Source organism: Geotrypetes seraphini, chromosome 4, assembly GCF_902459505.1.
Source record: "Geotrypetes seraphini chromosome 4, aGeoSer1.1, whole genome shotgun sequence".
NCBI lineage: Eukaryota > Metazoa > Chordata > Amphibia > Gymnophiona > Dermophiidae > Geotrypetes > Geotrypetes seraphini.
In genome coordinates, this window is record NC_047087.1 from 46,018,007 (window position 1) to 46,043,161 (window position 25,155).

General features: G+C 43.5%; 1 protein-coding gene across 2 annotated transcripts; it reads left to right on the forward strand.

Moving 5' to 3' along the window:
* On the forward strand, nt 1-24,468 carry C4H19orf12 (chromosome 4 C19orf12 homolog). Of its 2 annotated transcripts, none has more exons than XM_033942193.1 (3): nt 1-701; nt 17,016-17,185; nt 22,510-24,468. In XM_033942193.1, exons 2-3 carry the CDS (start codon nt 17,026-17,028, stop codon nt 22,773-22,775), a joined length of 426 nt encoding a protein of 141 aa, XP_033798084.1. In that variant the 5' UTR covers nt 1-701; nt 17,016-17,025; the 3' UTR covers nt 22,776-24,468. The 2 variants fall into 2 exon arrangements, with proteins under 2 accessions (XP_033798084.1, XP_033798083.1); XM_033942192.1 differs by having other exon boundaries at nt 20-666.
* The last annotated feature ends 687 nt before the right edge of the window (nt 24,469-25,155 follow it).

Genomic DNA, 25,155 nt, shown 5'->3' on the forward strand with positions numbered 1-25,155 from the left:
TCTAGAAGCATGCAGGAGCCCTTTCTTCCCTTCCTCGTTACGATCCCCACCGGGCCCGCGGTACTGAGTATTCAGTAAAACCGGCCCCTGGGCGCCGCAGCTGTTTCCCTCGGGCCCACCGTTCCCTTCCAAAAATAACTTCCTGTTTCTTCGGAGCTAGAGCGTCCCCGAAGGAAGCAGCCACAGCGCTCAGAGCTGCGGGTTAACTATCTAATCAAAACCGCGGGACGGGAAGGCTCGTTCACGCTAGCTAACGGTTTAGGAAGGACGTCAACAGGTGCAGCGCTCAGAAGGCAGGAGGTGGGGCATAGTTCGGGCCACGCTCCAAAATCCAGCACCTCATTCCAAAGTCTACCCGCGATGAGCATGCGCAGTAGTAGTGACTGAGGAAGCGGAAACTGCGGTCGGTTTTCCACGCGGCGACTGGCCTTTGGGGCTGCGCGTGCGCAGAAAAGAACCTCATGTGTTGTGGCGATCGAGGGAACGGAGGTTACTGAGAGGCGTGTAGTTCATGGGAAAACGGCTCAAGAGTCAGCCACGTTCTGTCTCCGCGCCCAACTAATCTGGCAAAGGTCAGCGCCGGGCTGCAACTCTCCGTTTAATCAGATAGAGAGACAAGACAGTGGGGCCAGGGTCCGGCTGGCTCCGCCCCTCCCCGACCCCTAGGTAAGTTGGAGCAGCTTCCCGAGTCTCTTGCTAAGGTGGGTTTCTTTCTATTTAGTTGTGCTTTAGGTGGTTTTTTTCTTTTTTTTTTATCGTAGACATCAGGTTCAACAGAACGAGCTGTGCTATCTTTTTAGTGGTTTAACTCAATAGGTTTGTGACTTTTTAAAAGGCATATGGGTTCTTAATCGCATCAGTAAAGAGAGAACAGCTATTCTAGGTATAAGTAACATAAAGATGGAGCCCTCATGTTGATCTGAAGTACAGCTGTACCATTAGGGTGGTCTACTCTAGTATGCAAAAAAAGCAAATAAACAACGAGCTTGGTATGATTGCATATAATTAGTTTCTATGGCATCATCTCTAGTTTGCGATCTGCACCCTAGAACTGGCTCCTTGGGAAGTCAGTCTGTCAGCTGCTAGACTGCCACGTGGACTGGATATTCTTCAACTGGTCAGTTTTCATCACTATAACAAAGGAAACCTTTACTGGAAAGCTATAAGTTGGCATGTGAGTCTGAGATGGTGGTATGGAATTGAGCCAGGATACCAACACAACGCATTAGGAAGTTGAAGAAACTACACAAATCATAGGCAGCAGAACACTGTTTGGTTGGGGGGGGGGGGAGCCAGGAGTGCCGCCCTAGCCCCAGCAAAATCCCTCAGCACAGCCTTTCACCAGCTTCTGACTCCACCCCTAACCTCCTCCCAACGTTGTACTTTAAATCATCAGGACAGCCACCGTGCAGCATCAACAAGCAGCCTGTCCCCGGAAGTAGAATGAAGGGTTGCAGGACAGGCCTGCTCGTTGAGACTGCGTGGTGGCTGCCCCAAATATTTAAAGTACAACATTGGGAAACGGGTGGGAGAGCGAGCACCAACCAGTGACTTCCAATTTTTGGGGAGGCCCCTTTAGCCTCTCCTATTCCGAGGCCTATGACACAAATAAAACTGTTGCAAACAAAGCGCTCACAGCCATTTCCAGACATCTGTGGTTTCTGTCCGAGCACCTAGCGGCAGAATTGCCTTTTTTTGAGGCCAAATCACACCTGAAACAAAGCAACGAATGGTGCAAAATTTACTGCATCCATTCTTGTCAGACATTCCATGACGTCTCATGAATACAGATGAAACAGAAACCTGTGACCTTTGAAAGTCTTGTAACACGGGGAACACGGTCATTTTTTAATCTCTTGATTGAAGGAGGATCAATAAACGTAAAAATATTCTTGAAGAAACATCCCACAGTGTGGATTGATGAGCCAGTGTTTTAGGAACTTTGGAATCAGGCATCCAAACTGACTGTTGTTAATGCTACAGCAGAATGAGGAATTGAAAAATACGATACTTTGACAAAAGATGAAAAACAGAAGCAATTTGTTCTTCAGCTACTGGCCAGCCACCGAAAGAAGTTTACTACTGCATCAAAGGTGGCTCTTATGTCATCATAGACTGTTATTTTCAAGTGCACAAGAATTACTATATGCTGTTAAGCTTAGCAGTAGTTTAAAAAAAATCCCAACAAAAAACAGTGAAATGGGTGACCCTTAAACTTTGTTTGTTTTAAGTAAAATTTTGTGTGTTTTTCATTTAAAGGAATAAAATTAGCCTTGTGGACAAATAAATATTTTAATTTTTTTTGGACCACCTTACTGTGGATTAGTTATGTAATAATCTGTCACAAGCCCCCTCTTTTGCTAAATGCTAGAATATAATGGACACGTTAGTGTTTAGCGCATGCTTCTACCATCTTGCCCGGAACTGAAGTCAAGCTTACTGGCCTGTAGTTTCCCGGGTCACCTCTCGATCCCTTTTTAAAGATAGGTGTAACATTTGCTATTTTCCAGTCCTCCGGGATCTCCCCAGTTTTCAAGGATAGGTTGCAAACTCGTTGGAGTATTTCCCCTATTTCGTTTCTTAGTTCTTTTAATACCCTTGGGTGGATTCCGTCCGGGCCCAGTGATTTGTCGCTTTTCAGTCTCTCTATTTGTTGGAGAACATCCTCATGGCTTACTTCTATTGTCCATACAAAAGGCACTAAATTGTAAACCAGCATTCAATATTTATGTATATATCTATAACATTAATAGACTCAAATTACAGAATCTATCCCCACTGAATGCTTTTGATCCTCAGATGCACCACTCCACGTTCAAACTGTATCACAACGTTAAGCTTGATGTGCAAAATCTTCCCTGGATCAATCTTTTAAACTTATTTGAAATTTTTAAATTTTAGTAGCATCCTTGTTTAATAAGATACTTAAAAGTACTTAAATATTTAGTAATAAATAGTTTCAAAAGTATTATTTGAATAAACTTATCTTTCAGTTTGTGGTCAATGTAGGGACTTCTGATGCCGACATGTTTCGCGAAAAATCGCTTTTTCAAGGCAGGGTCCCTGACAAGAGACATAGCCAGATATTAGGGCACACATCAATAATAAATTTGATTTAAAATAGCAGGTTCAATCTATATACCAGTATTTATAAGACATAAGACTTACCTAACTCTAGTAACGCCATCCAAATTGACCACCCATTTTTTTATCCAATAAAGATGGCGGCGGTTTGTTTCATTAACTATTTATCTATCTCCAGCGAGTCAGCTGTGAGTGACGTGATGACGCGAACACTCACCCTAATACGCTGATCCGAAAGAGGGACACAACGTAAGACTAGCCTATCAGCCCTAGAGAACCAATTATAAATAAACAATACTAGAAAAATGAGAGATATGTTATAGTATTAAATAAGGGAACCCCATTCCAATTCCTCATTGAGGCCATAAGGAGTCACTGTATTTAAGTAGTAAATCCAACGTTGTTCTCTAAAATTTAAATGTTGTTCAAAGTCCCCACCCCCTTCTCCTATACTCTCAATCACTCTCCATTTCATGTCAGAGATTTCATTTTTTTTCGTAAGCCAGTGTTGTACTATAGGGGCCTTTATATTCTGCGTGGTAATTCTAGATTTGTGCTCAGTAAGTCTAGTTTGTATTTGGCACTTAGTACGCCCTACATAAACCAGCCCACAAGGGCATATTAAAATATATATAACCCGTGCGGATTTACAAGTCGTGTTCAATCTCGCTTTGATTTTAATTTTAGTTTGGGGATCAATCCACTCTTTTCCAGTCAACGTAAGATGGCACCATTGACAGTGTTCATGAGAATAATCTCCATCCATATCACTGACATAAGGTTTACGTTGACCACAAACTGAAAGATAAGTTTATTCAAATAATACTTTTGAAACTATTTATTACTAAATATTTAAGTACATTTAAGTATCTTATTAAACAAGGATGCTACTAAAATTTAAAAATTTCAAATAAGTTTAAAAGATTGATCCAGGGAAGATTTTGCACATCAAGCTTAACGTTGTGATACAGTTTGAACGTGGAGTGGTACATCTGAGGATCAAAAGCATTCAGTGGGGATAGATTCTGTAATTTGAGTCTATTAATGTTATAGTTACTTCTATTGTTGACAGTTTTCTTCTTGGTCTCCATCGAAGATCTCTTCGGGTTCTGGCACATTGGATGTGTCCTCTAAAGGGACACGTATCTCCTTTTCAAACTCGTTTGTGAAGACTGACAAGAAGAACTTGTTTAACCTATCAGCTACCTCTTTTTCCTCCTTTACCACTCCCTTTCTGTCTCCATCATCCAACAGTCCTACTTCTTCCCTCGCCGGCTGCTTCCCTTTAACGTATCTGAAGAATGATTTGAAATTTCTTGCTTCCCCGGCCAATCTCTCTTCGTATTCTTTTTTCGCTCTCCTGACCACTCGGTGACATTCTTTTTGGTGTCTCCTGTGTTCTTCCCAGTTTTCTCCGGTTTGGTTCTTTTTCCATTTTCGGAATGAATTTTTCTTGTCTCCTTTTTCACTTCATTGGTTATCCATACCGGGTCTTTTGTTCGATTTTTTTTTTGCACTCTTTTCTAAAACTGGGGATGTACAGATTCTGTGCTTCTTGCACCGTGTCCTTGAATAGGGACCAGGTTTTCTCCACAGTCTCTGTTTTTCTCGAGATGTTTTTGAGTTTCTTTCTCACCATTGCTCTCATAGTGTCATAGTTCCCTTTCTTGAAGTTGAGCGTTGCCGCTGTGGTTCTCTTCCCTTTTGATGTTCCTACTTCTAATTTGTACTGGATCATGTTGTGGTCGCTGTTTCCTCCATTTTCTTTGAAGGTCCCCCTAGCCTGCTGAGGATTAGGTCGAGAGTAGCATTCCCTCTCGTTGGTTCCTTAACGAGCTGTTCCATTAAGCAGTCCCTCACAGCCTCTAGGAATTCTGTTTCTCTCTCACAGTTTGAGTTTCCAATACTGCAGTCTATCCCGGGGAAGTTAAAGTCCCCCATTACCATCACGTTTCCGTTCTTTCATTCTCGCCTCAATTCTGCTTCCATCTTTTTGTCGTTTGCTTCCGTTTGTCCAGGTGGACGATAGTACAGTCTCAATTTTATGTCAAAACCATTTCTTCCTGGTAATTTTAACCCATAATGGTTCCAGTCCTTCCGCCTTCGTTGCCGTATCCACTCTGGCCGATTGAATGGTGTCCTTTATATATAGTGCTATTCCTCCACCCTTATTGTGAGACCTGTCTCTTTTATAGAGTTTGTACCCTGGTAGTACTATGGATTTCAGCTTTTTCTTTTAGGAAGTTATCCAAACTTTTCTAAACCCTGCTAAGCTGCTGTCACCACATTCTCTAGCAATGAATTTCAAGAGTTTAATTACATGCTGAGTGAAGAAATAATTTATCCGGTTTGTTTTAAATCTACCACTTAGTGGCTTTATTACATGCCCCCTAGTCCTAGTATTTTTGGAAAGTGTAAACAGGCAATTCACATTTACCTGTTCCACTCCATACAGTATTTTATAGGTCTCTATCATATCTCCCCTGAGCCATCTCTTCTCCAGGCTGAAGAGCGTTAGTCGGTTTAGCCTTTCCTCACAGGGAAGTTGTCCCATCCCTTTTATCATTTTTGCCACCTTCTCTGTACCTTTTCTAATTTATGTTTTCTTTCATGTATCATGGAAGTTGCATTCAGTGTCTCACATACTTGAACACTGTCTGTCAGGTGTATCACAGTAAAAAGAAAGAGTTGAGAACCACTAAGGCAACGAGTAAGACCTCTTAAAGAAACCTTAAGAGGGAGATGAGAGTGGCAGCTTTCCTCCTTAAAGTTTTAAGAAGAATAGTAATTAAAAAAAAAATCTGAGAAAAGTTCTTGCCTACAAATCCCCAATGTGTGATCTTGTGCATCACTTAAATTTCTGTTTCCTCAGATAAAAAGCTACCGTGAGCCCTCCAAGAAAGAAAAAAATTGACTTGTCTAGTCAGCATACCCAAATGCCAGAATCATCCCTAAGCCCTTAGAAAAAGTTACATTCTGGAAGCAACACAAAGGACAGGCTTTCTTTCTCAACTATTATTAGACTTTTTTTTTCCCTTTAGTCCGTTTTCCCAAAGAGATCAGAACGGTTTACAGATTTAATATAATTTCTGTACAAGTTTATGATACAAGTTTTTATCCTAACTTGATACATGCTAGGGGCTAATGATTAGTACTCATGTAACCACTCTTATTCAGTTGTTGTCTGCTTTTTAAAAACACCCCCATTCTTTGACTGAGCTGTAATTTATACTTTCTAGATCGATTACAGATGTACATACATAGTTCACAAGACAACAGAATAGTTTACATTTCTAAAATCACCACAGCCTTAGCACCCTGAGGTTGTGGGTTCAAATCCCATGCTGCTCCTTGTGACCCTGGGCAAGTCACTTAATAATAATAATAATTTTATTCTTATATACCGCCAAAGCCATGGTAGTTCGAGGCGGTTTACAATAAGAAGAGCTGGACAATCAGCGACATAGTTACAATGAAGAATCAATGAATACATGTGTACAGAAGAGGAGAGATAATGAACAAAAAATTCTTAGGTAACAAATCGGTTAAACAGTTTCATTTTTACTAATTATCTAAAACAAAAATAGGATGAAGAGTGCATGATAATGTTACCCAGCCAGTTGTTCAGTTTGCCTGCCTGGAAAGCTAGAGTTCTGTCCAGGAATCTTTTATAACGGCAGGCCTTTATTGTTGGATGGGTAAACATGTGGATTCTACATGTGGGCCTAGTAGCATAACCCAAATTAAAGTACCAGGTACATGGCCAAACCAAAGATTGATTTGAAACAGAGATAAGAAAATTTAAATAATACTCTTGCTTCTAGGGGCAGCCAATGAAGTTTTTGATAATAGGAACTTATATATGTTCCCATTTTTTTTTTTAAACCATAAATCAGTCGTACTGCCGAATTTTGAATAACTTGGAGTCTTTGAATGATAACTACCTCACCAGAATTGTTCAGATCTATAGGATGAATAAGCTGCATATCGTCAGCATAGGCGAACACTATAAAACCGATAGACTGACCTAAGGTCAAGAGGGTGCCATAAAAATATTAAAGAATAAAGGAGATAATATAGAACCCTGAGGTATACTGTGCTTGTTTGTAAAAGATTCAGCCCTGCAGGTGAAATACATAAATACAGAATTAAGGTTCCACTTTTTAAAAGTGCATAAACAAGGTGGAGTCTGGATATAAATACAAAGGGTTAGGGAGAAAAATGCTAAGTAAAACAAAAAGGTAACAACAGAACTTGGGGACTTACCTACGGTAATGGTTTGGAGCATTCCCTGTATCTTTCCATACAATTATTGAACAAGAAAATACAGTGACTTTCTCCAGTGATTTAAATCAATTTGATTTATATTAAGTCTGCACAGGTCAGAATTCTACTTTAGTTAAAAGCTCAGCAGAAATGCAGCATGCAACCTTGCAGGAGACCTGGAACAGATTCCTAAACCAGGTTTCTACTCCCTGTACCTGGCTAATGGCTGCGGTTATAGTGCTTGCAACTCCTGAGGAGCAGCAGATCAAGACTCATCTCTCACTCAATAGCAACACCTAATGGTCAGACTTGGGCTCTGTGGCTCTAACATATAACATAGTAGATGACGGCAGATCTAATGGTCCATCCAGTCTGCCCAATCTGATTCAATTTAAATTTTTATTTTATTTTATTTTTTAAATTTTAATTTTTTCTTCTTAGCTATTTCTGGGCAAGAATCCAAAGCTTTACCCGGTACTGTGCTTGGGTTCCAACTGCCAAAATCTCTGTTAAGACTTACTCCAGCCCATCTACACCCTCCCAGCCATTGAAGCCCTCCCCTGCCCATCCTCCACTAAACGGCCATACACGGACACAGACCGTGCAAGTCTGCCCAGTAACTGGCCTGGCTCAGGATTGCTGCTGAGATGGCTGGTTTGGAGGTGAAGGAGAAGGGAGATTGATGGTGAAATATAAAAACAAAGGAAAAATACTGGGAAGTAAAAAGTAATTGAGACCAGTTCCAACTGAACTGGAAGTCCAAAGGAGGAGAAAAATGTCAACCCCCTCCCAAAAGGCTGCATTCAAAAAACGTTGGGTAGAGGTAGATATTCCTAGTGCAAAAGCTACCCAAGCCAAAACTAGCTGCATTTCCGAGGGAACCTCAAGAGTTATTCCTGAAATTTATTTTAGAAGCCTCTAACAAGCACTAGAACTGCAGTTTGTTGAAATAATACCACCAGCTGCCTGAGTACAATGTATCCAGCAGCTCAGTGCATGTTCAAATCATAGTGTATCATGCACTTCTAGAGAAACAACAACTTGGCCTATCCCCTACATTGGTGGCCACTTACAAAAATGGCATTGTCCACATATCACTCACGCATAGGCGCCATTACCAGAATTATGGCTACCATTAAACATATGTCTATCCCCCATTGCACCAGGAAAATGAGTGTGAGCCCACTAGGACAGATAGGGAAAAAAACTTGAGTACCTGAATATAAACCACTGAGGCTATAAGTGGTATATAAATAAAAATGAAAAAAATACTCTCAATATGCTGGTTCTAGTGACTGATTTTTAAAAAAAATGTAATCTTTATTGAAAATTTTTTGGTTTTGCAGCAGTAAACAAAACCTAGGGGTCCTTTTACTAAAGCACGCTAGCCAATTTAGCAGTTGATAAAAGACAGCATCTGTGAGCACATAGAAAAAAATGGACTAATGAAAGCGAGCCAACATGGCTTCTGCAAAGGAAGATCATGCCAAACGAACTTGCTGCACTTCTTTGAAGGGATAAGCAGCCAGATGGACAAAGGGGAACCCATAGACATCATTTATCTCGACTTCCAGAAGGCCTTTGACAAGGTACCCCATGAGTGGCTACTCAAGAAGCTGTGGAACCACGGGGTGGAAGGGGACGTACACAGATGGGTAAAACACTGGTTGGCAGGCAGGAAGCAAAGGGTTGGAGTGAAGGGACACTACTCGGACTGGAGGAGGGTCATGAGCGGTGTTCCGCAGGGGTCGGTACTCGGACCGCTGCTGTTCAACGTATTTATAAATGACCTAGAAACAGGGACGAAGTGTGAAGTTATAAAATTTGTGGATGACACTAAATTCTGTAGCAGGGTTAGAACTGTGAAGAATGTGAAGACCTACAAAGGGACCTGAACAAACTGGAGGAGTGGGCGAACAAATGGCAGATGAACTTCAATGTAGAGAAATGCAAGGTCATGCATATAGGGAAAAAAACCCTGATGTTCAGCTACAAAATGGGGGGGATTAGTACTAGGGGAAAGGAACCTTGAAAAAGACTTGGGTGTGCTGGTGGATACAACAATGAAGTCAACGGCACAGTGCACAGCAGCCTCAAAGAAAGCAAACAGAATGTTTATTATTAAGAAGGGTATCGCAACCAGAACGAAGAAAGTCATCATGCCGCTGTATCGTGCGATGGTGCGCCCGCACCTGGAGTACTGTGTCCAATATTGGTCACCGTACCTAAAGAAGGACATGGCGATATTTGAGAGGGTTCAGAGAAGGGCGACAAAAATGATAAATGGTATGTGAAACTATGGAAAACCTTTCATACGCAGACAGGTTAGAAAGGCTGGGGCTCTTCTCTCTGGAGAAGCGGAGACTCGGAGGAGACATGATAGAGACATACAAGATCATGAAAGGCATAGAGAAGGTGGAAAGGGGCAGATTCTTCAGCCTATTGAGAACCACAAGAACAAGGGGACACTCGGAGAAATTGAAAGGGGACAGGTTCAGAACCAATGCTAGGAAATTCTTTTTCACTCTTAGGGTGGTGGACACCTGGAATGCGCTTCCGGAGGATGTGTTAGGACAGAGTACATTACGGGGTTTCAAAGGGGGATTTGGATAAATTCCTGAATGACTTGGAGATTGAGGGATACAGATAGGGGTAGAGATAGGACTATGAAGGTTAATAGATAGAAGGGAAAAGGGGAATGAAGGGTTTCAAACAAAGAATCACTTTACAGGTCATGGACCTGATGGACCAACGCGGGAGAGGGCTATTGGGTGCGATGGACCTCTGGTCTGACCCAGCGGAGGCAGCTTCTTATGTTCTTAAAATGGGCCATTCTTTACCAAGTAGTCTAAAATAAAAAAAAAGCTCCCCACCATTAAGTCTCAGATTTTGTTCAAAATTTGTATACAGAACTAGCACAACATTAAGAAAAAGTTTTCTAAAATATCAGATCCTTATTTGCAATAGTCACTGAGTTAGACCCCTTTGTTTTACTGGGTGCTGGTAGCCATCGTGCACAGCAGTGAATAAAATGTCATTTTTAGCTGCTCATAAAACTGTCAGTAATTGATGAAAAATACTATTATCCCAGGACAAGCAGGCAGCATATTCTTAACACATGGGTGACGTCACCGACGGAGCCCTCGGTACGGACCTTTTTAACTAGAAGTTTCTAGTTGGCCGCACCGCGCGTGCGCGAGTGCCTTCCCGCCCGACGGAGGAGTGCGTGGTCCCCAGTTTCTTCGTTTCCGCGGAGCGAAGAAGACGCGTGTGTTTTTTCAACGGCCGTTGAAACCACTTTTTTGCCTTCCCGCTCGCGCTTTTTTCCTTATTTTTTCTTTATTTACCTTCGGGTTTAATTTTTCTTTGATTTGCAAAAAAAAAAAAAAAAAAAACTTTGCTTTTTTCCTTTTTCTTTCGTTTTGCCCCGGCGGGGCCTGTTGCCAGTATACAGGCCTCGGGCTTCGATTTTGCGGAGGCTATCTTCCCCTTCATGCCCCCGCAGGTCGGTTTTAAGAAGTGCCAGCGGTGTGCACGCCCGATCTCCTTAACTGACCCACACAATTGGTGTTTGCAGTGTCTGGGTCCGGAGCATCGGGCGGATTCCTGCACCCGCTGTGCCACTCTTAAAAAGAGAACTCTCAAAAACCGAAGAATCCAACAAACTCTTCTCTTCGGTACCGAGTCGGCGATGGACTCCTCACCTTCAACGGCGGTACCTCAAAAATCGGCACCGTCGACCTCGACACCGACCGACCCCGCATCGGCGCCGCTGGCGCCAGGTAAGCCGGCTAAGAAGCCTTCCTCTTCCCTCGAGCGCCCTCCAGCTACGGTGGCGACACCGTCCTTACCGGCATCGCACCGGTCCCGCAAACGCTCCGCCCCGATCTCGGTGAGTGCCTCGTCATCGGCCTCCTCATCGCCGGGGCGTGGAGCGGCATCTAAGGAACCGAAGAAAAAGAAAGCGGTTCCGATGCCACCCCTCGATGACCGTATCTCGGCCATCTTAAAGGCTCAACTCCAGGAGCAGTTGAAGAAACAACTTGAACAACTGTTGCCCACTATCCTGGCACCGCTCCTTCCGGTACCAGACCGGCCCGAGCCCCGTACCGAGCCCCCGGTGTCCACCCCTTCGGTACCGGTGAACACCTCCATGCCGATCCTCTCGGCCCAACAACTTCATAGCGATCCCGTGGTTCATTCTCAGGCCACATTGGATCCTCCTCGGCACCAGGCGGTACGGCACTCTTCTCGGGACCGAGATAGACGCCGGTCTTCCTCCCCTGGTACCGTTTCGGTGCGCTCTGGAAAGTCTTTGTCCAAGACTCGCCATACCGCGCCCTCCACCCCGGTGTCTCGACATGCACCAGAGGTCAGGGACCCTGACTTATGGGAGGACACTCCTCTCGGTACCGAGGAGGATCCCTCCTCATCTGATGAGGAACCATCGGCACCCGATGCCACCTCCAAACCAGAGCAGTCCTCTTTTTCTAAATTTCTGAGAGAAATGTCTGCTGCCCTGTCACTTCCTCTAGAATCTGACTCAAAAAAGTCTCAAGCCTTTCTAGAGGCCTTAGACTTTGAACAACCTCCTAAGGAGTTCCTCAAGCTTCCCGTGCATGACATCCTACGGGAAACGTTCTATAAAAACTTGGAAAATCCCCTCACGGTACCGGGAGCCCCCCGTAAACTGGACAACCTTTACCGTGTCATTCCTATTCCTGGATTCGACAAATCTCAATTGCCCCATGAGTCCCTTCTGGTGGAATCTACCTTAAAAAAGACTCAGGGCTCCAGTGTCTATGCCTCTACCCCTCCTGGCAGAGAAGGTAAGACCATGGACAAGTTTGGCAAGAGGCTTTACCAGAATGCCATGCTTGCCAACAGGGCAAACAACTATTCCTTCCATTTTTCTTTCTATCTGAAACATTTGGTCCAACAACTGTCTGCCCTCCAGAAGTACCTTCCTGAGCGCAAGGTCCCGTTGTTCCAACAGCACATCTCTGGTCTTCTCCAGATGCGAAAGTATATGGTCCGCTCAATCTACGACTCCTTCGAGCTCACCTCTCGGGCCTCTGCTATGGCCGTAGCCATGCGTCGATTAGCCTGGCTCAGAGTCTCCGACCTGGACATCAACCACCAGGATCGTTTGGCCAACGCCCCCTGTCTCGGGGATGAACTCTTTGGAGAGTCACTGGATTCCACCACCCAGAAACTCTCGGCCCATGAAACCAGGTGGGACACCCTAATCAAGCCGAAAAAGAAGGCTCCGCCTGCTCGACCCTATCGGCCTCAATCATCTTACCAGCGGAGGTTTTCAGCCAGGCCACTCAATCCGCCTCCTCAACAATCTCGGCGACCCCGCCAACAGCAGCACCATGCCCAGGCTCGATCTCAGGCCACTCAACCCTCTAAGCCTTCTCAGCCTGCTAAACAATCTCAGCCCTTTTGACTCTTCTCTCCAGGGCATAGCCAGTCATCCACCCTCGCTGCCTCTTCCACAGCCTATAGGGGGTCGTCTCACCATTTTCTCAAGCCGTTGGGAAGTCATCACGTCAGACCAGTGGGTCCTCAACATCATCCGCCACGGCTACTCTCTCAACTTCCAGACTCTTCCACCGGACAACCTTCCCGTAGAGTCTGCTTCTCACTCCTCTCAAACCCCCCTCCTCCTGAGGGAGGTTCAATCCCTCCTCCTTCTCAATGCCATCGAAGAAGTACCTCCAGATCAAAGGGGTCAGGGATTCTACTCCCGCTACTTCCTTGTACCCAAAAAGACGGGAGACCTCCGTCCCATTCTCGATCTCAGGGACCTCAACAAGTGTCTAGTCAAGGAAAAGTTCAGGATGCTCTCCCTTGCCACACTTTACCCTCTTCTTTCTCAACACGACTGGCTATGTTCCCTGGACCTCAAAGAGGCCTACACTCACATCTCCATCCATCAGAACTCTCGCCGCTACCTGCGGTTCCAGGTACTACACCACCACTACCAGTACAAAGTACTACCATTTGGCCTCGCTTCCTCCCCCAGAGTCTTCACCAAATGCCTGATAGTGGTGGCGGCCTTCCTCAGGTCTCACAACCTCCAGGTGTTCCCCTACTTGGACGATTGGTTGGTGAAAGCACCTTCATCTCAACTCGTGCTACAAGCTACTCATCACACCATCTCTCTCCTCCACCTCCTGGGGTTCGAGATCAACTACCCCAAGTCGCATCTGCTCCCCACCCAGCGACTTCAATTCATCGGAGCAGTCCTGGACACCACGCTGATGAGGGCCTTTCTCCCCTCAGATCGCAAGCAGACCCTGCTCCATCTCTGCCGTCAGGTACTCATGCATCCCTCCATTCCTGCCCGACAGATGATGGTCCTTCTGGGTCACATGGCCTCGACAGTGCATGTCCTTCCTCTGGCGCGACTCCACCTCAGGACACCTCAATGGACTCTCGCCAACCAATGGTCACAGACTACGGATCTTCTTTCTCATCCCATCTCTGTGACATCATCTCTTCAGCAATCTCTCCAATGGTGGTTGAACTCCTCAAATCTTTCCAGGGGTCTACTCTTTCATCTGCCCCCTCACTCTATGATCATCACCACCGATGCGTCCCCCTACGCATGGGGAGCTCACCTAGGCGACCTACGCACCCAGGGACTTTGGACCCCACAGGAGCGTCGTCATCACATAAATTTCCTGGAACTCAGAGCCATGTTCTACGCCCTCAAGGCTTTCCAACATCTTCTCTGCCCTCAAGTCCTCCTCCTGTGCACAGACAATCAAGTCGCCATGTACTACATAAACAAGCAGGGCGGCACCGGATCTCGCCCCCTTTGTTTGGAGGCTCTGCGCATCTGGACCTGGGCCACGGACCGCAATCTCTTTCTCAGGGCGGTCTATATCCAGGGCGAACAGAACTCTCTGGCCGACAATCTCAGCCGCATCCTTCAACCTCACGAGTGGACGTTGGACCCTCCGACTCTGCTCTCCATCTTTGCTCGTTGGGGCACTCCACAGGTGGACCTCTTTGCAGCTCCTCACAACCATCAGCTGCCCCAATTCTGTTCCAGACTCTTCTCTCCTCACCGTCTGGCTCCGGATGCATTCCTGCTCGACTGGAGGAATCGGTTCCTATATGCCTTCCCTCCACTTCCTCTGATGTTGCGGACCTTGTCCAAACTCCGCAAGGACAACGCCACCATGATTCTCATCGCCCCTCGGTGGCCTCGCCAACACTGGTTCTCCCTCCTGCTTCAACTCAGCTCCAGGGAGCCCATTCCTCTTCCTGTGTTTCCTACTCTGCTTACACAGCAGCATCAGTCTCTACTGCATCCCAATCTGTCTTCCCTCCACCTGACAGCTTGGTTTCTCTCGGGCTGACCTCTCCGGAGAATCTATCTCAACCGGTCCGCCTCATTTTGGACGCTTCCAGGAAACCGGCCACTCTCCAATGTTACCATCAGAAGTGGACCAGATTTTCCTCCTGGTGTCTCCGGCATCATCAGGAACCCACCTCCTTAGCGGTGGAAACTGTCTTGGAATATTTGCTCTCACTGTCCAACGCTGGCCTCAAAACTACCTCCATCAGAGTCCACCTCAGTGCCATTACTGCGTTTCATGAGCCTATTCTCGGTAAACCCCTCACGGCTCATCCTCTGGTTTCCAGATTCATGAGAGGACTCTTCAATATCAAACCGCCTCTCAAGCCTCCTCCTGTCGTCTGGGACCTGAATGTGGTTCTCTCAGCTCTCATGAAACCTCCGTTTGAGCCTCTTGCCACAACTTCACTCAGGCTTCTTACCTGGAAGGTGCTTTTCCTAATTGCCATCACCTCTGCCAGGAGGGTTAGCGAACTGCATGCTCTGGTTGCCGACCCACCTTTCACTGTTTTCCACCATGACAAGGTTGTTCTGCGCACCCACCCTAAATTCCTTCCCAAGGTGGTCTCAGCTTTTCACCTCAACCAGTCCATTGTGCTACCCGTCTTCTTCCCTAAGCCTCACTCGCATCCTGGGGAACAGGCGTTGCACACGCTGGATTGTAAGCGTGCCCTTGCTTACTATCTTGACCGTACCAGAGCTCACCGAACATCCCCTCAGCTCTTTTTGTCTTTCGACCCCAACCGTTTGGGTCATCCTGTCTCCAAACGGACACTTTCCAATTGGCTTGCTGCCTGTATTGCTTTCTGCTACGCTCGGGCCGGTCTCTCACTGGAAGGAACTGTCACGGCCCACAGAGTCCGAGCTATGGCTGCTTCTGTAGCTTTCCTCCGCTCCACGCCCATCGAGGAAATCTGCAAGGCGGCCACTTGGTCCTCAGTTCACACGTTCACTACTCACTACTGTCTGGATGCGTTCTCCAGACGGGATGGACACTTCGGCCAATCTGTGTTACAAAATTTATTTTCCTAATGGCCAACCATCCCACCTCCCTCTTTGTTAGCTTGGAGGTCACCCATGTGTTAAGAATATGCTGCCTGCTTGTCCTGGGATAAAGCACAGTTACTTACCGTAACAGGTGTTATCCAGGGACAGCAGGCAGATATTCTTACGTCCCACCCACCTCCCCGGGTTGGCTTCTTAGCTGGCTTATCCTAACTGGGGACCACGCACTCCTCCGTCGGGCGGGAAGGCACTCGCGCACGCGCGGTGCGGCCAACTAGAAACTTCTAGTTAAAAAGGTCCGTACCGAGGGCTCCGTCGGTGACGTCACCCATGTGTTAAGAATATCTGCCTGCTGTCCCTGGATAACACCTGTTACGGTAAGTAACTGTGCTTTTTTGGCAGTCCAGCACAAGTTTTTATGCTAGTTTCAGCGATGCTAGTATGAGCATCATGGCTGCAAAAGCCCACTTACAAATTTTGCTCAGTGGGCTTTAAAACTTGTCACAGTTTGTTGTGACAGATATTGACCAGTTTGTCATAGCTCCAGAGCAAAAGTAGATTCAGACTTCAGATTTTTATCATAGATTATCCTTGCATGGGACACTACACTCTCAAATTGGCAGCAATTCTGCATGAATAGCTGCATCATAACATTCCTTTAAATTTGGTATCTTTGACAAAAGGGCTGAAATTCATCAATTTTCAGGGTCAATTATATAAAAAAAAGGAGAGTCTGCCTATATCTTCCTAAAAGCAACACTGTTTGAAAGAGAAAATTTTACTCTAACCCCCCCCTTTTTTTTTTTTTTTTTACAAAACCGCACTCTTGACCAATTCTCAATTTTACAAGCAGCTAAAAATGACACTTTATTCATAGGTGGCCAGCAGATAGCATGGAGGACTACCGTGGCTGCCGGTAGGAGGAATCAGCTGCCTGCCTCGCCTATCCGGCCTGCCCCTGCTCCTCGATTCCATTCCCCACAGCTCAGTAGGCTTAAATTTGGATATTTTTTAAAATTATGGTAGTAGACTCAAATATAAACTGAGACCTCCTTTTATGGGCCATTTTTTTGGCCCCCAAATCTCTGTTTATACCCAAGTATACATGCTAAGACTCTTCAACTTATTTAAGTTTCTAATTATACTGTAACTGATAAAATTCTTTATTATCATTTCAGCATTTAAGTTAGTTGAAGGATTAAATCTATAGTTAACTTGTTGGTTGGTTGGTTAGCTTTTTTATATCCAAACAGTTATACTCACTCTGTAACTTGTATTCTTAAAGGAACACAAAGATGCCTGTTCGAATAAATGATGTTATGGCACTATTGTGCCATATTTCTGAGCAGCAGCAGATGAAAGTAGCAATCAAGCAGTCAAGCAAAGGAGCCCTTATGGTTGGGGCTGCCGCATTTTTGGGAGGTCTGTTGGGTGGGCCACCCGGAATAGCAATTGGTAAGTGCATTCCTTTTTAGGAAAACTTATTCATAGTGTGTAAAAAATCTTTAATTTCCTTTGCAATTTCCTGTGTGTGTCAAAGCCTAGAAATCCAATGTGTTTCTGGGACTCTAGGGCTACTGTTCATTTAAAATGTATTGCCTTTATGTATGCTAAGTTTGTGATACTGCTTGCACCGGGAAAATTAAAGAGGTACGAGGGAAGGGGCACATATGCGTGGTGGTGGTGGGTCAAGAAAGAGCGGAGAGGAGGATGGGTGTCGGTGCCTCCACCAAGACAGTGCCTGGAGCGGACTGCCCCCCCTTCACTATGCCACTATGCTCAGGCAGGGAAGAAGACGGCAGACTGGTGGCAGTTCAGGGGGAGGTGGGACATGCTTTCTGTCAGGGTGTGGTGGGGAGACTGACTTGCAGTGGCAAGGGAGGCAGGGCTACAGTTTCAAGTTTCTGCCGAAAATGCAGTATCATTTTCAGCTGAAACCCGAACCTGGATTTTGGGTCCATTTTGGTACCAAAACTGATATTTGGTTGGCCTCAGCATTATATTTCACAGTTTGATTTTTATCTACATAAAATTAACAAAATTAAAATATTTAATTTTGAATAATGGCAGTAAACAATAGCAAACTCCAATGTATTTGTGTAAATGCCTTATCTGCAGGGTGGATAAATCCCGATGATTTTTAAAAAAATTTATATGGAGGCCTGGGAACAGATATTGACCGACCACTGGGTGTTAGAGATTATCCAAGAGGGGCACACCTCCTTTCTAACTTTTTTTTTGTGGATTTTCTGGCAGGTTAGCTGGAGAAGGTGGAAAAAGTCCTGACAACAGTGCAAAGGTTGCTGGATATTCAAACCATAGAGCTAGTTCCCCCAGAAGACTTGGGCTCAGGCAGATACCCTCATATACTTGTGCCCAAGAAAGGCTCAGTGGAGCGCCTGTTCTTTTTAACATTTTTATAAATGATATTGCTGCAGGGCTGTCGGGTAAGATGAAACCAAAATCTGCAATAGAGTAGACACCCAGGATAGTGTGAATAACATGAAGAAAGACCTGGCTAAACTTGAAGAGTGTCTTTATAGAATAAGTGGGTAAAAAGATGATCGAAAACAGTTATCTTTTAGTAATATTCCTATGTACTTCCTTATAGTCGATGGAACTTGATGACAGATCCTAACTTACCCAAAAGTTTCAACGAAATTTATCACTGACAACCTTTCAATTTCCATAGTCGTATACTATTCCCATCAAACACATTTCTTATAAAAGAGGGTGGGCATATCATATATCATAGGACCTCTTATGACCTGGATGTCATTTCAAGTCCACATCCTGCAACCTTGCTTTTAATCATATATGCCCACTCCTCCTTCCCATCCCTTCTAGTTTATTCAAAAAAAGTACCTAATCACTGGTCTCTAAGGTAAAGCAACTCTGTTGTAATAAAAAATCTCCAATCATTAACAAGAAATAACATTACCAATAAGCAACAAATGTTGCAATATTTGAAAACCTGTTGGAGAAACTATTATATCGCAAAGGATCTAGACATCACTGCATAGAAAGACAACACTTATCTTAAGTGGATCAAACCACAACCAGCGCTGATATATGCTCAAAACTTCTGACACCCTCTTATATGTGGGCATTTCAATCCACAGCGGATCTTCATCAGGGGATTTGAAAATGTGCTGCCGCTCAAGAGGCTACCTTTTTGTTTTTTATTTTATTCTATTTGACGCCGCAACACATAGTCCGTGAAGCTTGAAGAATGGTCTGAAATTTGACAGCTAAAACAATGCTAACAAATGCAAGGTCATGTATTTGGGCTGCAAGAACCCGAGGAAATGGTACAGTTGAGGGGGTGAAGAACTTATGTGCACGACAGAAGAGCGGGACTTGGGTGTGATTGTATGTGATGATCTTAAGGTGGCTAAACAGGTTGAAAAGGTGACAGCAAAAGCTAGAAGGATGCTAGGGTGCATTGGAAGAGATATGCCAGTAGCAAAAAAGGAGGTATTGATGCCCCTGTATAAGACTCTGGTGCGACCCCATTTAGAATATTGTGTACAATTCTGGAGGCCGCACCTTCAAAAAGATATAACAAGAATGGAGTCTGTCCAGAGGAAGGCTACTAAAATGGTGTGTGGTCTTTGTCATAAGGCGTATGGGGACAGACTTAAAGATTTCAATCTGTACACTTTGGAGGAAAGACGGGAGAGGGGAGATATGATAGAGATGTTTAAATACCTACTTGGCATAAATGTGCATGAGTCGAGTCTCTTTCATTTGAAAGGAAGCTCTGGAATGAGAGGGCATAGGATGAAGTTAAGAGGTGATTGGCTCAGAAGTAATCTAAGGAAATACTTTTACAGAAAGGGTGGTAGATGCGTGGAACAATCTTGCGGTAGAGGTGGTGGAGACAGAGACTGTGTCTGATTTTAAGAAAGCCTGGAATAGGCACGTAGGATCTCTTAGAGAGAGGAAAAGATAATGGTTACAGCGGATTGGCAGACTGGATGGGCCATTTGGCCTTTATCTGCCAACATGCTTCTATGTCAACGCAGCTCTGAGAGTTTCTCAATTTCGCATGGAGACTGTTCGATCTGTCATCACTACGGTGGACACACGAATCCTCTTTTTATATAAACAGTCTAAGACAAATATCCCTAAAAAGTGATGAATATAGAGTTCTTTAACATAAAACCCACCAATTATATAAATATGATTTGAAGGTTTGTGTTTTCTTAAGGCAAAAAGACCTCAAGTGTTCACAGCTAATTGGGCTTTTAGAGTGATCTTGCCCAGATAGCCAAAAGTGAATTATCACTGGTCTTTAATTGCATATTTGATCATTCTCTTTATATTTTGAATTTCTCTATTTATAGTATTTTTTATTTTTTTATAAATTATTTTTTCTAATATTTGTAGTGATAAAACCATCAGTTCTTCTTCAAAGCTCAACTAATTAAGTACAGTTAATAAGATACAGTTAATTGGATAAACACATGAAACTTAGTTTGTGCTGTGTTGATAGAGCTTTGATGCTGACAGTTCTTTGCGATAGGAAACTATGAAAAGTGGCTCAACCAATATCTACTGGTCACAGGTAGTTCATTACCCCTTTTAGTTCCCTCTCAGTAGTCTTGCGCTCAACGGCGACTCCGTTTCACTCTATTAAGAGCTTTATCAGGAGATTAGTAGAGGAATATATTCTATGCTCTTCTTTTGTAAATATCACTAATAGAAGATAGAAAAGAAGGAGAGAATCTAGTTAGCTCTCTCATGCAGAATATGCACCTGGGAAAAGTCATTTAGATAAGTTAACAGTTCAATTAAAAAGCCCTTTATCTCAACGTTTATCTCTAAATTTTAGTTGATTTCTCAGATTACCCTTCCATTGTATACTACATATAACTTATGCGTTACTGTGAATTTCATTTATTGTGACTGCCATACCTTTATTTTTACATTAATTTTTCTAAGCACACACTACTGGTTTTCATTCAAAATTTACTACACCTTATAGACAACTAGCCCCAAGTGCCCGAGTTATGGTAAATGTAATTAAATTCACTACTTATTGGCAATCTTAGTCACAGCAGAAAACTTCTACGGAGGACCGCGTCCTCTCCGCTCATAATAACGCCAAACTGTTTTTTAATTTCTCTGGTGATTTTTCAAGATGGAAGCGCCAGTTTTTAAGCATTTCCTGTTATACAAACATCTTTACGTAATGACGCACATTACTATCCTATCGTGAGCGTGCCAAATGGTCACGTCATGAACATGCCTCTGACATTATATACGACTTTAGGTGATGACATCCAGGGGGCTTCTACGAGCTTTTAAGTTTAAGGTTTTGTCTGTTTTTGTGTCAGTCTTTATCCAGCAGGAACCATCTATTTCAAACTAAAAATGCTGTTTATATAAAACATTGTATTGCTTTATTATTTAATATTTATTGTACTGCTTTATTATTTAATATCTTTGTACGGGACCTGCCTCAGGGACTTCGAGGTAAAATTGCATTATTTGCCGATGACGCTAAACTGTGCAACATAGTGGGCAAAAGCACCGTGCCCGACACTATGCAGGACCTACTCTTACTAGAACAATGGTCCGCAATTTGGCAACTGAGTTTTAATGCCAAAAAGTGTAAGGTTATGCACCTTGGCAGCAGAAACCCACGCAGAACTTATACCCTGAATGGTGAGACCTTAACAAGAACTGTTGCAGAACGGGACCTAGGAGTAATCATTAGTGAAGATATGAAGATTGCCAATCAAGTGGAGAAAGCATCATCCAAGGCTAGACAAATGCTGGGTTGCATCTGTAGAAGTTTTGTCAGCCGAATGCCTGAAGTTGTAATGCCATTGTACAGGTCCATGGTGAGATCTCATCTGGAATATTGTGTTCAATTTTGGAGGCCACATTATCAAAAGGATGTGCTGAGAATGGAGTCGGTTCAGCGAATGGCCACTAAGATGGTCTCAGGACTCAAGGATCTCCCATATGAAGAACGTCTAGATAAGTTGCAGCTATACTCTCTCGAGGAACGCAGAGAGAAGGGAGACATGATAGAGACGTTCAAATATGTTACTGCCCGTATTGAGGTAGAAGGACATCTTTTTCCATACAGGACCTACGGCAAAAAGAGGGCATCTGTTAAAAATCAAGGGTGGGAGATTTCATGGTGACACTAGGAAGTATTTCTTCACTGAAAGGGTGGTTGATCGTTGGAATGATCTTCCACTTCAGGTAATTGAGGCCAGCAACATGCTCGATTTTAAGAAAAAATGGGATAAGCATGTGGGTTCACTTCGAGGAAGTGCTTAGGGGGGAGGGTTCTTAGAGTGGGCAGACTTGTTATGTTTCTATGTTTATTAAATTATTTAAAACCTATTCAGTTATATTAATACTAGTTTTTTAGCCCGTTACATTAACGGGTGCTAGAATAGATGTGTAGACTTAGGCATTTCTTTCTGTCTTCCCTTCTCCCTTACTTTTACCTCCCCCTGTCCAGTAGTACCCCTTCTCCCTTACCTGCTCACTGTCCAGCATCCGCTAGGCCGTTAATGGAATTCATTTACCAAAAAATGTAAACGTTGCATGAATATACAGTCTCAATCTACATAATTAAAAACAAATCCTTATTTCATGATGAATAACTTTTGGATTATGATGTATCTTAAATAGTCTATCTTTAGATAGATTTTTCATCAAAAAAGCATTTTATTTTTTAAAAATTCCAATTTTAAAAAATCTGTTTTTATCCACCCTGGGTGGGTGCGTCTCTTTTTTTTTTTTTTTTCCAGGGGGTGCAGTTGGCGGATTATTTGGTGCTTGGATGACCAGTGGACAGTTCAAACCGTTGCCTCAGATTATCATGGAGATGCCTATGGTTCAACAGCAGAAGCTCTGTGATCAAGTTTTTGCCATTCTTAGGAGCTTAGCCTGGACTGATGCCACCCAGTTGATTCTGCTTGTAACAGGAAATGCTGCTCTTCAGCAGAAGGTGACTGCAGCACTAATAAACTATGTCACCCAGGAGCTCAGAGCAGAGATCCAGTATGGAGATTAGATGAGCCTTAGAACAGAAGGGAAGAATTCTTCAGCTTTCAGTTGTGGTAACACACATATAGTGATTCTTATGATACTTTTTAAAGGAATATGGTCATCCTGATTTCATGATTTGTAAAACAATCATTTTTCTTTTTATGTATCTTTTTGGATGGCTTTTAGTTTTCATTGTATTGTTCAGGGACAGCCTTTTTTTTTTTTTGGTTTTCACAGTTCATTCCTCTCCCCAAAGTTAAGAAGCCTCTTTGCAGTATGCTGTGTATCATGTGTGGAAATATAGAGATCATGCCCATTGCTCTATGTATAGTAGGACCTATGGATTATCCAGATTATAATGAATGTACTGCTTTACTGGGATAATCATGTCTATAAAATATCCAAGAATATGGATGTATGACCTTGTATTTTGTGTTATGGGGAAAATGACTGCCCTAATCCCAAAACTCAAAAGTAAGGTATGGCCTATGGCCACTTCTGAAAGAGCTCTTTTAACTTTCTTCATAATCTGGTTTACTGAGCATATATTTTCCAGGATATAATTTTTGGCACATGCTCTTTCTTATTCAACCTGATGAAACCACATAATAAAAACAGGAAATTACATAAACAGTCTGTTGAGATTATGGAGTTCTGGCCCCTCCTTCATTTCCAATTCCAAAATGAGTCTGTAAAGGATGAAGTCTCAAAGGAATTCTGAGTTAATATCAAACTATCAAACAGCATAAGGATGATTTATTTATTTATTTTTTAATTTATTTACAGTCTATTAACATATAGTTAGAGCACTATTTATCTGGAATGGTTGGGACTGAGGCAATGCCACATAACAGGAGTTCTTGTTATTTATGAAAAAGAAACAGAAAAATAATGATTTTACACAGTGCAACTGTTCTGTTGAACACTAGACAATAAACATGAGGTCAGCTTGCACATTCCACTCAATTCTGCAGTGGCAGTGTTAATCTGTATAGAAGAAACATTAGCATCAGGGGATTTGAACTTCCCTTTATACAGTATAACCTTTTCCCTTTGCTTGTACATCTGCTAATTTCCTGCTGTCTATTACAGATCCTGGCAAGGAAGTCTTACTAGTGAACCCATAGTGGGTATAGCCTTAGTCTTATCATTTGCAAACCTTACTGGACTTTCGTCCTGGATCTCTTTATCTGCTTTGTAGCTTAAAACAGCGACTTTCAGAATTGGTGAGGTTGTGATAAGCATGATGTTAAGAAATGGATTAACTGTGAATCATTGTTATCACTGGAACACTGGCATATCACATTAGTTCCCCAAGGCAGATACAGGCACTGGGATTTGGTACTCTACATATATTATAACCCAAATAATGGAAGGCTTACCGAAGTAATATAATAAGGCCCAAAACGGTGATTTTTGTCTGGAAAATGGGAGTTTTCAGGGCCTTAAGATAAAAGCTGCTTTGCTGTATATGTATTGTAGCACATCAACAATTTAAAATACTTGAAATGCATTAATATGATTTTGGAAAGCTTTAGTAAATATATTTTTTAAAGTTCTCATTTGACTGCTGTATAGATATTATTGTATTGATAATTCAGAAAGTCTTTGTAAACCTGAAGTGCACTTTTCTCACTCACACTCTTGAGTGTGTGTGAAGAGCTGCTGTGGTACCAAGTTGTATTATTTAAGAATAAATGGTGAAATTATAAATCTTACAATGACTTATCACAAATAAAATGGTTTCTTTTTAATGAGCACTTATTTTATATTAATGGAAAGTAAATAATACGAGTACAGTGGTACCTTGGATTACAAGCATAATCCGTTCCAGGAGCATGCTCGTAATCCAAAATGCTCGTTTATCAAAGCGAGTTTCCCCATAGGAAATAATGGAAACTCGCTTTGATAGGTTCTCACCCTCCCCCCCCCCCTGTTGGACGTTCGACGTGAACTCTCAGGCCTTGAGCATGCGCACATGCTCAAGGCCCAGCACCGGAGGCAGATCTTCGGGCACCGGCACAGCACAGGACATGCTGGTGCCGGTGCGGAGGCTACATCAAAGTAAGAAGAGGGTTCGGGTGGGTTGGGGGGACCTCAGGTCGCGGCGGGGGGGGGGGTGCCCGATGGCGGCGGGGGGGGGGGGGTGCCGGTTCGCAGGGGGGGTGTTCGGTTTATGAGGCACCAAGTTTGCAAATGTTTTGCTCGTCTTGCAAAACACTCACAAACCGGTGCACTTGTAAACCGAGGTACCACTGTATATTTATACATTTTACAGAATATCAACATGATTATGTCATCTTCTGTGCAAACAGCATACAATGGAATAACCGGCTAACTCAATCCTCTTCAACCAGGCACAGGAGAACCCACTCTATATTCACATACCCATCATCCAAAAATGC

Excerpts from the sequence above, each read along its gene's own strand:
- C4H19orf12 (XM_033942193.1), top strand. The coding sequence starts at position 17,026 with ATGCCTGTTCGAATAAATGATGTTATGGCACTATTGTGCCATATTTCT. Across the intron at positions 17,186-22,509 it reads GCCACCCGGAATAGCAATTG|GGGGTGCAGTTGGCGGATTA; the intron begins GTAAGTGCATTC and ends TTTTTTTTCCAG.